Source organism: Chrysemys picta, chromosome 6 (assembly GCF_011386835.1).
Source record: "Chrysemys picta bellii isolate R12L10 chromosome 6, ASM1138683v2, whole genome shotgun sequence".
NCBI classification, from domain to species: domain Eukaryota; kingdom Metazoa; phylum Chordata; order Testudines; family Emydidae; genus Chrysemys; species Chrysemys picta.
The window spans coordinates 95,875,652-95,888,053 of NC_088796.1; the positions used below are offsets into that span (position 1 = coordinate 95,875,652).

At 40.0% G+C, this 12,402-nt stretch overlaps 1 protein-coding gene across 4 annotated transcripts in view; it reads right to left on the reverse strand.

The window, feature by feature from the left end:
• The window catches only part of CEMIP2 (cell migration inducing hyaluronidase 2), a 76,586-nt gene that overhangs the window by 46,247 nt on the left and 17,937 nt on the right, over nt 1–12,402 (reverse strand). For 3 of the 4 annotated variants that reach the window (XM_042850596.2, XM_005297758.5, XM_065549393.1), the window contains one exon: nt 1,875–2,217. In XM_042850596.2, coding sequence (XP_042706530.1) covers nt 1,875–2,205 — 331 coding nt within the window. In that variant the 5' untranslated portion in view covers nt 2,206–2,217. Of the gene's footprint in view, nt 1–1,874; nt 2,218–9,956; nt 10,083–12,402 lie in introns of all 4 variants that reach the window. The other variant, XM_065549394.1, reaches the window with a different exon arrangement.

The window sequence follows — 12,402 nt, forward strand, 5'->3', positions numbered from 1 at the left end:
AGCTTTGGGCCTGATCCTTTTTAAATCTCCTATCTGCTTAAACTTTGACAGGGAAAGTCTAAGCCCCCAAGACTGAGGTATCCAGGTCTACTCTGGAATTCTCATGGAAGATTTTGAACAAACTCAGCACATGGACTGCCTACTGGACTATAAACTTTTAAACTGATTCCTGAAGGACTCTTACAAATCAGCAGCCTCACCATCTCTGCTATGAAACTGACCTGATAACTTTACTCATATGTGTATGTATACTGATCTTTTAACCATAGCAACTCTCTTCTTTCTTTTGATGAATAGATCTTAGGTTTAGTTAATAAGAATTGGCTGTAAGTGTGCATTTGGGGGAGATCTGAAATATTCATTGACCTAGTAGGCAACATGTCCGATCCCTGGGGATTGGCAGAACTTTAAGTATGGTGAATCAGGTTTATAGTAATCTCTTGCTATATTAGACTTGGCTGTCTGGATGGGAGCCAAAGGCTAGATTGCTTAAAGGAGGCTGTAGTTTGGCTTCATAGTAACCAGTGTGGTAATACAGAAATGGTTTGGTTACTGGCTTGGTGAAATCTAATTATAGAATAAACCACCGGTGTGGGGGATTGCCCTATTCCTTGCAGTTAGCCCAGAATGTGGCACTCTCAGTGTGGCCCCTCCAGGCACCATGGTCACATTTGCATTCGGCTGTTTTAAAGCACATGTTGTTCAAATGAATCCAGGTTACCACCAAGTGATCAAAGTCACACTGTACAACTGACCTGACATTTACCACCCCAATTTTTTATTTTCTTCTATATCATTGAAGAAAGCTACTGAATAGCATTGGGTCAAGAACTGATTTCTGTGGAACCCCATTAGAAATACCACCACTGGATGGAGGTTACAATTACTTTTTGAAAATCAGTCATCAATTTTTAATCCATTCAATTTGTGCTACATTGATTTTGTACAGTGCTAATTTTTTAAATCAGAATGTCCTGCAGTAAAGTCAAATGCCTTCCAAAAGTCCAAATATATTACAAGTTACCTTTACCAACAAAACTTTAATTTTATCAATTGCTTTGACATTTTCCAAAAAAACCAAACTGATCCTCATTAATTATGCTACCATCCTTTAATTCTTTACTAGCTGCATCCCCTATTAGCCATTCCAAGATGTTGCATGAGATTAATATCAAGTTTAACTACAGGACAGTTAACCAGGCCATCCTGTTTATCCTTTTTAAAATACTGGTGTATTAGCTTTTTTCCATTCCTCTGGAACTTTAACATATTTTGGAATACTGAGAAAAACCCAACATCAATAGTTCAAAGAGCTCATTTGTCAATTCTTTTAAAACTCTTGAGTGCAGGTCACCCGGTACGGAGATTTAAAAATGTTTAATTTTATTATGTGCTGTTTAACATCCTTCCTAGTTATGGTTGGAATAGAATATATTATTGCTGATCTCATCATCCAGCCTCTCCCCAAATACAGAACAGAAATATTTGAACATTTCTGTCTCTTCTGCATCACTGCTGACAATTTTATCATTCCTAGCTAGTAATGGATCTATAGCACCACTAAGATTTATTTTGTTCCCAGTTAATTAAAAGTTTCCTTCTTATTGTCCTTCGCCCTAGGGGCCATATAGTTTTCATGGATACCTTTAGCTCTTCTTATAAATTGCCTGCTTTTAGACCTGTTAACACCACTGCTATCAACTTCCCCTTTTTTACCCATGTGTTATATTATTTTTAACAAAATATATTTGTTAAATAGATAAACATCAACATCAAATATATATATTTATTTTTAACATTAATACTGATGATTGTTAAACTATATTCATAGGCAGTTTAACTTGTAATAAGAATTCATTTACACAACAACTTACCATCTGGTGCATATTTTGAAGATATTCCCAAGATAATTGCCAGTGCTATAAAAAATGAAAAGCTAGAAATGCCAAAGCAAATGAGAGTATTTTTGTGTCTTTTCTTTCTGCTGGTTTCTGCTTGACAGCGCTGCTCCTCTGGCGAGAGGGCAAATGTTGCATGGGCTTCTTGTCCTGCAGATGTAAATTTGGCTGAAGTTTGGCTCTTTGGACGTGGTGGTGGACGAAGAGGAACAATTCTCCCTGGAACATAGCCAGATGATCGATGGCTGCTCCCATTCTGAGGCTGAAGGAAAGCAGGGGAATTCCCCCTGGGATCAGTGGCTTGCATGTTATAAGGTCACTGAAGGGGGGGAAAAATAAATGAATGAATGTATGAAAAACAATCAGATAGTTTAGGTCGTGTGTGTTATGTGACTATTGTGTCTCTCTCTGTTATCACTATACTGTACCAATATGTTACAGCAAATTCTGGCTACTACAATAACAGTTCAAAACATTAGTGCATAAATGAAATAAAACTTACAAAACATTTGCTACAGGGAATCTAACCACTGACAATTTCTCAACATTTCAACACAGTAATTGCTGATCCCCACTAAATTTTTAATTAAAATGTTTTTGTGTATAATTTTGTGATTAAGAAGTGACTGGTTAAACAGTAAGACAGCTATGTCAGCACAATCCCCACAATAGTTATGCAGAGAATGCCTAAATGTATTTCTACAGCATGCAAAAACTGAATCAACTCTTCATTATTCTCCCTTCAATAAGTGAAACATGAATTCCCTTCACTTCATATTTTAATCACCAAAATATTTTCATTTAACATGTACGAATCTCAGACATAGTGTATTTACACCCATCTCCCCTTCCTTAGATGCAGTTATGTTAACATGTATAATCAGGACAAGCATAGATGATCTGCATGCAGTAATTTTTGCTTACAGCATGACTTTGTTGTTAGGAAAGGTGTGTCTGGAATGGCTTTATAAGCAGATCACCTGCATCCTGTTCAGCAAGGTCTCATGATACTTCTCTTTGCCAAGCTGCGTGGGTTGTGACACAAAGTCTGGGAGCTACATGACCTCTCCAGACCCTTGCATTTATCACCCAACATAGAGCAGAATTTTTGTTCCAGTTGCTAGCAACCCTCTCTCTGAGGGAGCTAGTGACAAAGACCCATTAAAAATATGGTTCCCAGACCCACATCATTCTTGTCAGTTGTTCAGAGCTGACAAATCTTAATTTATGGTTTGCTTTAAAAGATACATAATTTGCACTATATTTCAATTTTTGTCTAATATTTATTGCAAGCAGTGTTCTGAAAGTCAGCATGTATCCCATTAAAATTTCCAGAGTGGAATATTTGAGAAAGCTGAGTAAATTGAATGTATGTGAAGCTTGATCTACTAAAGACTATAGGTTCTGTTAAATAACACATGCTGATGAATGATAGAAATAGGAGCCTACCAATAACAAGACAAAGACCCTTTATTCTCCTTCACTAACAAAGGAGTCCTAAAGTACATATTCTAAAATGCCAGGCACATTGATGAAGGAGAGAAATTACAATGGTAATCTTATTCTGAGAAATAGCAGGGAATTTTTTGTCTCACATGCTGCAAAATCTGATACTTCACTGTTCCAGGGTGAGAAAGGCTGTTACTGAACAGGCTGGATAACCCTTTTATAGAAGACAATGCATCTCCTATACACATAATGAAAGCTAAAAGCATTGAAACACTAGCTAGAGAAGGAACAGCAGAGGGCAGAGCACAAATTGGCCCAAATCCTCTAGAGACTATCCCAATGTTCCTTGCACCTGCTCCTTGTGGCAAATGGACTTTTCAACATTCTTCCCTTTATTTTTTCATAGCTGTTTCCCAAACTCATTTACCTAATCCCCACCCCCAGATTTACTGTCCAATGTTTCATGAGCATTTGATGAATGGCTCTCTTACCATATGTGCATTTTAAACTAAACTCAACTACTAGACTTCTAAATAAAATACTGATTCAGATTTTACTTAAGAAAAATCAACATGTAGTCTTAAAGTCAAATTACTCTGAAACCTCAGCCTTCTTTACAAAAAAAGACAGCACCTATTGCAAACTGGATCAAACAAAGCTATCCTCTAGTACAGTGGTTTTCAAGCTCTTTTTCTGGCAACCCAGTTGAAGAAAATTGTTCATGCCAACAGAGCTGGGGATGAGGGGTTTGGAGTGTGGGAGGGGCTCAGGGCTGGGACAGAGGGTTGGGGTGCAGGAGTGAGCGCTGCAGGATAGGGCTGGGAATGAGAGGTTCAGGGTGTGGAAGGGGGTTCTGGGCAGGGGTGCGGGAGAGGGTCAGAGCTCTGGGCTGGGGGTGCAAACTTTGGGGTGGGGGTTGGGGATGAGGGTTTTGGGGTGGCTCAGGGTTGGGGCATGGGCTTACCTTGGGCGGCTCCCGGTCAGCGGCGCAGCAGGCATGCTAAGGCAGGCTTTCTGGCACCGTGGACCGTGCTACGCCCCAGAAGTGGCCAGTTGCAGATCCAGCTCCTAGGTTGGGGGGTTTGAGGGGGAGGCGGGCACAGGCCTCTGCGTGCTGCCCCCACCCCGAGCACCGGGGCGCAGCGCAGTGTCAGAATACGTAGGGACTAGCCTGCCTTAGCCAGGCAGCACCACCAACAGGACTTTTAACAGCCTGGTCGGCAGTGCTGATCAGAGCCACCACGACCCAGTGCCTTACATTCTGCGAGCCAGTACAATAGTACAATAATTCCGATCAACCAGATGTGTGACATTTTAGAGCAGACTCATAACCCAAAGACATGAACCTGGTCTGAGAATTTTTAGATATAAGAGAAACACTTAACTCTAAGATGAAATGCCTGAATTTATAACACTCAAATCACAAAAGTTTCAAATAGTGCAGGGGAAAAAACAAAAAAACAAAAAACCCACAGATCCACCAGTTAATACTTTTTATTGTTTAACAGTATAAACCAAACCCAGAGGGGGGTATTCAAAGTTTATTTTAATCTTTGAGTTTGAGCTAATATATATTCTCTAAATAGTGCCATTTCACAAAGGAGACCATTTAATAAAGTTTTTCCTCTATTTTGAACAAGAAACGTAAGGCTCTTTGGCACACAGTCACAAGACAACCTACAGTAATTGTTTGAAAATAATTTATTTCAAACGTTTAGGAAATGTTGCAGGAAGTCAATGCTGCAATTCAAATATATTCCGTCATATCATAAAACTGATTTTAATACTTGCTTGGGAACAGCATTTTGCAAGTTGTAAAAGTTTCAGAATTTTCTATTCAAAGGCAAGTGATGTTGTTCTTCCAGGGACAGGTGGGAAAGAGATGCCCACAGAACCCTCCCACTCCCATCCCTTCCCCCAGAAATATCAAAATTAAATTCAAAAGACTACCATGAATGAGAGGTCTTGTACAATCAACAAGTTTACAGTGCAGCTCTGCTCATTCCTCTTTGCCATAAGAATTATTTAAGCATTGTGAATTTCCTTCTTCCTTTTGTCATTTTAAATTCTATGACAGAAAGAATGGTTTTTATTTTTCAATTTTAATCCTTTACACCAACAATTTTATGTTACTGACTTTTTATTTTAAAAGGGAGACATCACATTTGAAATTGTTGGTTTTATTGTTCATTTATACTTTATGGACGATTTTAGACAGTAACACACCCACCCACCTACACTGCAATTAAACACCTGTGGCTGGCCCATGCCAGCTGACAAGCGCACTGGGCTCAGGCTGTGGGACTGTTTCATTGTGATGTTGACATACCGAAATCGGGCTGCAGCCAGAGCTCTGGGACCCTCCCACCTCACAGGGTCTTAGATCCCAGGCTCCAGCCTAAGCCTAGACATCTACACCTCAATTAAACAGCCCTGCAAGCCTGAGTGAGCTGGCCCGGGGCCAGCCACGGGTGTCTAATTGCAGAGTAGACGTGCCAATATAACTTAGAGAATTTTTCACTTGACCAGAGCTCAAAGAGCCGGGAAGCGATGGCCCTGTGCACAATATAGCTGTGCAAATGACTGCATTTACATGTTTTGGCTGAGGTATAGCCTAAGTCTTTCTGTACTATATAAAGTGGACATTTTCCTGCCAGCTCCTGTTCAATTCAGCTTGTCCTCCTACCATTGTTGATTCACTTTCCACATCAAGCATGTTTCACCCACCATGGGAATTCACTGTTTCCCCTTTAGCAGCCCCTGCGTCACCACAATTACAATGGAAGAAAGCAGAACAAGAGGGAGGATCCTTTGCAATTCAAGGTTTCAGAGTAGCAGCCGTGTTAGTCTGTATCCGCAAAAAGAAGAACAGGAGTACTTGTGGCACCTTAGAGACTAACAAATTTATTAGAGCATAAGCTTTCGTGGACTACAGCCCACTTCTATATGCATCCGAAGAAGTGGGCTGTAGTCCACGAAAGCTTATGCTCTAATAAATTTGTTAGTCTCTAAGGTGCCACAAGTACTCCTGTTCTTCTTTTTGATAATACTTGCAATGTCACTACAGCTTTCTTGGCACATCACCAGACACTTGTTTGGTATGGAGCAATGAGATTAAAAGGTAGAGATGAAAATCCAAACTGTAAGAGAGGTGGAGAGGGATGAACAAAAGGATGCGAAATGGTTCACAATTAGCAACAAAGTCTGATATGTTAAACAGAAAGCATGGATGATTTTCTGAAAATCTGACATGTATAAGTTTACCTGCCTGGAACCTAGTTATCAGCTATCACAGGAATTATCCCACAAAAGAAATAACAAAACATTAGTCTTCGACAACTTCTCAAATGTATCAAGGCTCCAATTCAGCAAATCGCTTAAGAATATGCTTAACTTTAAGCATGTAAGTAATCCCAATGAAATCAGATTAAGCACATCTAAGTGCAAGTATGCTTCCTTCTCAGGCACACATTTTCCTCCACCATTATTAATTTTTAAAATGTCTATATACTGTAATGATAGACTGTTTAATAAGAACTTATACTTACTTATCCACATTTATAAAAGCAAGAAAAAGAAACCACTCATGCTGCAGGTGCATAAAGAGCCACAAATAGTAGGGAATGCAGAATAAAAAAATATTTTTAATAAATGAGAGGAACCGTGAGGGGCTTCATAATGTGTAAAGTTACTATGAATAGTTTATGTCACACAGTTTACTGAACACAATTTAAGATGGTTTATTTTCCCCCAGATGGTGGTATTAGAAAGTCAGATGAAATAGAAAGCAGAATATAATCAGTAAGCTGTAGAGAGTCTCAGATAAGACAGAACAGACTTTTTAATAGGTGAGCCAGGAGAAAAATAAACCTGGGTTTCTGCATCATGTAAACCCAGCCTTTTTAAAAGCTCAAAAATCTCAGACTTTTTGCAGTGTCTCAGTGAACGGATGAGACGATGGCATTCAGAGGAGAGATCACGTTTATTAGTCCTGGTCTACATTTCACACAGCTCAACTTAAGTTTTAAGTATAGACATGACCTTAGGAAACGTCTGGGAAAGGAGGAGCCTATACACGAGGGATGGACTCCACCTAAACCAAAACAGAACCAGATTGCTGGCATGCAAAATTAAAAACGTCCTAGAAGAGTTTTTAAACCAAAGGCTGGGGGAAAGCTGACAGGTGTGGAGACACATCACTTAGGTATGATTTATTAAATGAGATACTCTATATCCTAGCAAAGAGGAGAGGATAGAAAATGATAAAATGCAGGTAGGAACAGAAAAGAAAGCCATCAAAAAAGAGTCCCATTCAATTACATCACATGAAGGCATAAAAATAAATATTGACAAATTTTATAAGTGCTTGTATACAAACACTAGACATCTAAATACTAAGATGGGTGAACATGAGTGTCTCATATTAAAAGAGGATATGGATACAACAGATGTCACAGAAACTTGATGGAATGATAAAAATCCATGGGACACAGTGATAGTAGTACATACCTAAATTTAAGCAAGTAAATAGTCCCATTGAAGTCAACGGGATCATTTATGTGCTTAAAGTTATGTATTCAGGCATTTTGCTGGATCACAGCCCTAGAAATCCCCGGGTGGAAGATACTACAGAAGTGCAAAGTAGTATAGAATAATGATCTTCTCTGAACAGCTAATAAAAAATGAGGCTCATGAGAAATTGTATTTATGAATGGCTGAAGTCTTCAAAAGACCAAAACTCCATGAGTGCAGGTATCCAAGGTAGCCAGACAACTCAGGACCTACAAACTGTTTCAAAAATATGTTTCAAAAGTAGTGATGACACTCTTTAAGAAGAGAAGACATGGTTCTGGCACTTTCTGGGTGACTACAATGCATTCCAAGTGAGAGAGATCAGACCACCTATCTTGTGTATATGGCTTGCATAAAAGTTTGAGTTATAAGGCTCTCTCATATGTATAATATGCAAGAGAGAACAGTAAAATACTGTGGATGGATCCAGCACAGTGTGAAACTCATTCAGAAGAAAAGACCAGAGACCATGTTCAATTATGGTCCAGGGGCCGGGATATAAAAAAAGGATGTCATACTCCCCTCAAATCATGACAGAGCTCCCCCTGATGTTGGAGGTTTACAAAGAGATCAATGGGAAAATACAGCTTTTATGTATTAACCAAACTTTTATTATTTATTCAGTATCATTCAGCAATAGAACCCACTTCTGTTTTATTTCTTCCTTCTCCATCTCTCCCCGTTCTCCTTGTCTCCTGTTTTCCTCTCTGTCTTTCCAGGCAGCCATTCCCAACCCAAACCTCTCAAGGGCTTCCCTCCCACTCCCTTTCCCATTCTATCTGCTAATATAGTCAGTAATTAAACAGTTAATATTGGCGTTTAAGTGTCATCACTGGGCTTTAGAGTTGTCACTCAGGTGAGATTAATAAAAACAAGGGAGTTTCTGCAGACTGACAGATGTCACTGCAACATTTACACTTTGTTTGCTTTGGCAGGTTCTCTCTGAAGTCATGAGGACTAGAATTTTTAAATGCTTAGGTCCCAAATAATCTGAAGCGGTCACGTAAATACATAATATGCAGTGCCCTGCAAATTATGTACAATGGAGTCACTAAAAATGGGGATATAATCTTTTTTCTTCTATTCTTTTATCTTTTTATAACATATTCTCTAGGAGTAAGAGAGACAAGAAAAGTGTTCTGTAAAAAAATAATCACAGGGAAAGAAAAGGAAAGCATTCAGTAGATGATAGCTGAAATAAACACTTTAAAAACAAAAGTTTTAAATCTACTGTTAAGTTTTCATTCTGGTAAAATGGCAGCTGAAAGTAATAACATAATATTTTGCATTATCTTGGCACATTCAATTTGAGGAACTCAAAGCACTTGCACACATTAGTCAAGTAAGTCTCACAATATCCTGTGAGGCATGGTATCTGTTTTTTTCCCTCCATTTGACAGTATTACACTTTTTTCTAGTTTATCATGTGTGTCAAAGTTAGAAGGAACTGCTAGTCTGCCCCTTTGTCAGCTTGCCTTGCAATAGTGACCAGAAAAGTTTATTTAAATTCCAGAGTAAGTTATCTTGAACATCCTCCTAAGATTGCTGCATTCATAACATTTTCTTTAAGCTATACAACTACCTTTTGCATTTCCCTTCCAAATATTACTGTTAGCAAGAAGATATTTAAATGAATCCTTGTCTATAACAGATAGATTATTAAATCATCCTGGCTTCCTTGCTGAAAAGACTCTTTCCAAAGCAATCTGCTTTTTTTTTTTTTAAATAGAGTTAAATTGGTTAGTATTATATACTACTTCCTCATGTTACATTTGGGAGGAATTATTGGTAACAGCATTTTGCTTATCCCAGATACTGTATGGAATTAGTAAGTGTGGTGCTCCATTGAGATACAGAGAAACAACTTCCAGATTAAGAAATAGGAGTTGTAGGGAGGGAGTTTTAGGATGTGTGCCTGCACGTGGACATGGCAATATTTCCAGCACACAGAAGTAGCTCCGATTCACAGCCAGGAACAAGCATTATCAAAGTAATGCCATTTGGACTCTCTACAGCCTCAAGTTTTAAATCACATACCTGACAGTAGCAGCCCTGAGAGTCTCAGCAATACACCATCTATCCATATCTGAACTGGCTCATCTGGGGAAAGTCTTCTCAGGACATCACTAATAGCTCAAACTGGTTCTCAAACTCTTCTACTCTCTGGGAATGAAAAACAGTATGCTAAATCCTACCAACTCCAAAGTAATCGGTGGATTAGATCATAAGAGCAGTCCTAGACTCTGGCCAAGGCCTTCCTTCCACAAGAAAGATCCCAGACAATTTTAAGCTTCATTTCAGAGAACAAAGAAATCCACACACCATTGCAAAAACTTGCCTAAAACTAGTACACCATGTGGACTCAGGCACATAAGTAATACCTCTTGACTTCACCTTTAAGGCTGGCTGAGGTCAGTGTACTAGTCAGACATAACATGGATATTCAACTCATGATTTCTATTGTTCTAGTCTCCCTAAACAGGTGGATAAATCCAGACAGTCTGCAAGTGAGTCCCCCTTCCACACTCTTGTTCCCTGCCTCCTCCTCCCCCCCCCCCCATTCCTAGTGACATATTTCCACACACAGAAATGGGGAGCTCATCACCTGCGACGGCTGTGGACCTCTCAAGTAGCTAGGCTCCACATAAACATACAGGAGCTCGGGACAATTTGCCTGGTATGCAAGGCTTACTGTCCCATGCCAAAGGAAGACACCCTCCAGATCCCAAAAAAACAACACCACTTCAACAGGCAAAGTGGAGCTTCATCACCACCTTGTGCCAAGAAGCATAAATTCCCACAGTCCTTCACTTAAACAGGCATAAGTAACCACCTGGCACCACCTCAGTAGAAAGTACTCAGAACATCCCAAGTGGTCTCTGCAGGATTTATCCCTTGTTGACTAATATATGCTGGCTAGCATATAAATCATAGACTCTTAGGACTGGAAGGGACCTTGAGAGGTCATCTAGTCCAGTCCCCTGCACTCAAGGCAGGACCAAGTATTGTCTGGACCAGGGGTCAGCAACCTATGGCACGCGTGCCAAAGGCAGCACATGAGATGATTTTGAGTGGCACTCTCACTGCCCGGGTCCTGGCCACTGGTCCTGGGGTCTCTGCTGCCACCCGGGGTCCCGTCCGCCAGCTCCGCTCAGCCCGCTGCCAGCCCCGGGGTCTCTGTTGCCATCCTGGGGTTCCAGCCGCTGGCCCGGGGCTCTGCAGCCGCCCCCAGCTGTGGCCCACTGGCCCCAGCCTGGGGCAGTGAGGGGTGTAGACAGGGGCAAGAGAGGGTGCAGCTCAGTACCCCCACCTTAAAAATTGTTCCAGTGTCACTGTACTGGAATATTTTTAAGTCCTGATTTGCTGCTTATATCATTATCACATCACATGGAACAGCACATTGCGTTTGACATTGTGCATGCCGTCTGTCGCAATTTTTTTTTCCACTGTAAGTTGAGGGGTACATTTGACAAAATGTCAGCTCCTAAGAGAGCAAAGTTAGATGTCCATTCATATCAGCCTTCTTGGACAGATACATCTGGACTTATTCAAAAGAAAGACCGTGCTGTTTGTGCTTTCTGTTGTGAAAGTGTTGTTTGTCGCATATCAAGTGTTCGACGATATTTTCAAACGAAACACAAGAAAAACCTTTATTGACGAAACAGACAAGACTCAATCGATGAAAAATGCAGTAGCAGGATATGAGAAGCAAAGCCATGTTTTTAAATCCTTACGTGTAAGTAAGTGTAAGTAAAAATCAAGCCACGGAAGGAAGTTTCAAGATTGCACAGTGCATTGCAAAAAAACTGAAAGCCATTTACAGATGGGGAATATATAAAAAGTTTTTCTCAGCAGTTTGGAGGTTTTGTTCAATGATTTGACAAATAAAGAGGCGTATCTAGTATAAAAGAACTGCCTGTCTCTGCCAGAACAGTTGAGAGACGCATAAGCGAAATGGCAGAAAACGTTAACGAAAAGACATAGCAGTGTTTACCATTGCAGTTGATGAGAGTGTGGATATAAACGACGTTCCATATTTGGCAGTTGTGCTTCCAATGAAATCCAAGAGGAACTCTGTTGCCTAAAACCCCTGCATGGCACAACAAAGGGGGAAGATATAGTGGAAACTTTTGTAAACCATTTTGAAGAACGAAGAGTTGACAACAGAAAAATATTGTGTGTGACAACAGATGGTGCTCCTGCCATGGTCGGAAAACAGAAGGGATTTGTAAAGTTACTTGAAGATCAAATTGGCTGCCCAACAGTCAAATTTCACTGTATCATCCATCAAGAAAATCTGTGCGCTAAAATTTCTAATTCAGAGCTTAATAATGTGATGAATGCAGTGGTGCAAATTGTGAATGTTCTTGTTGCTCGATCTGCTTTGACTCACAGACAGTTTCAAGCACTGCTAGAAGAGATGGACAGAGCTTATAATGACATTCCACTTCACAGCAAAATTCGGTGACTAAGTTGTGACAAG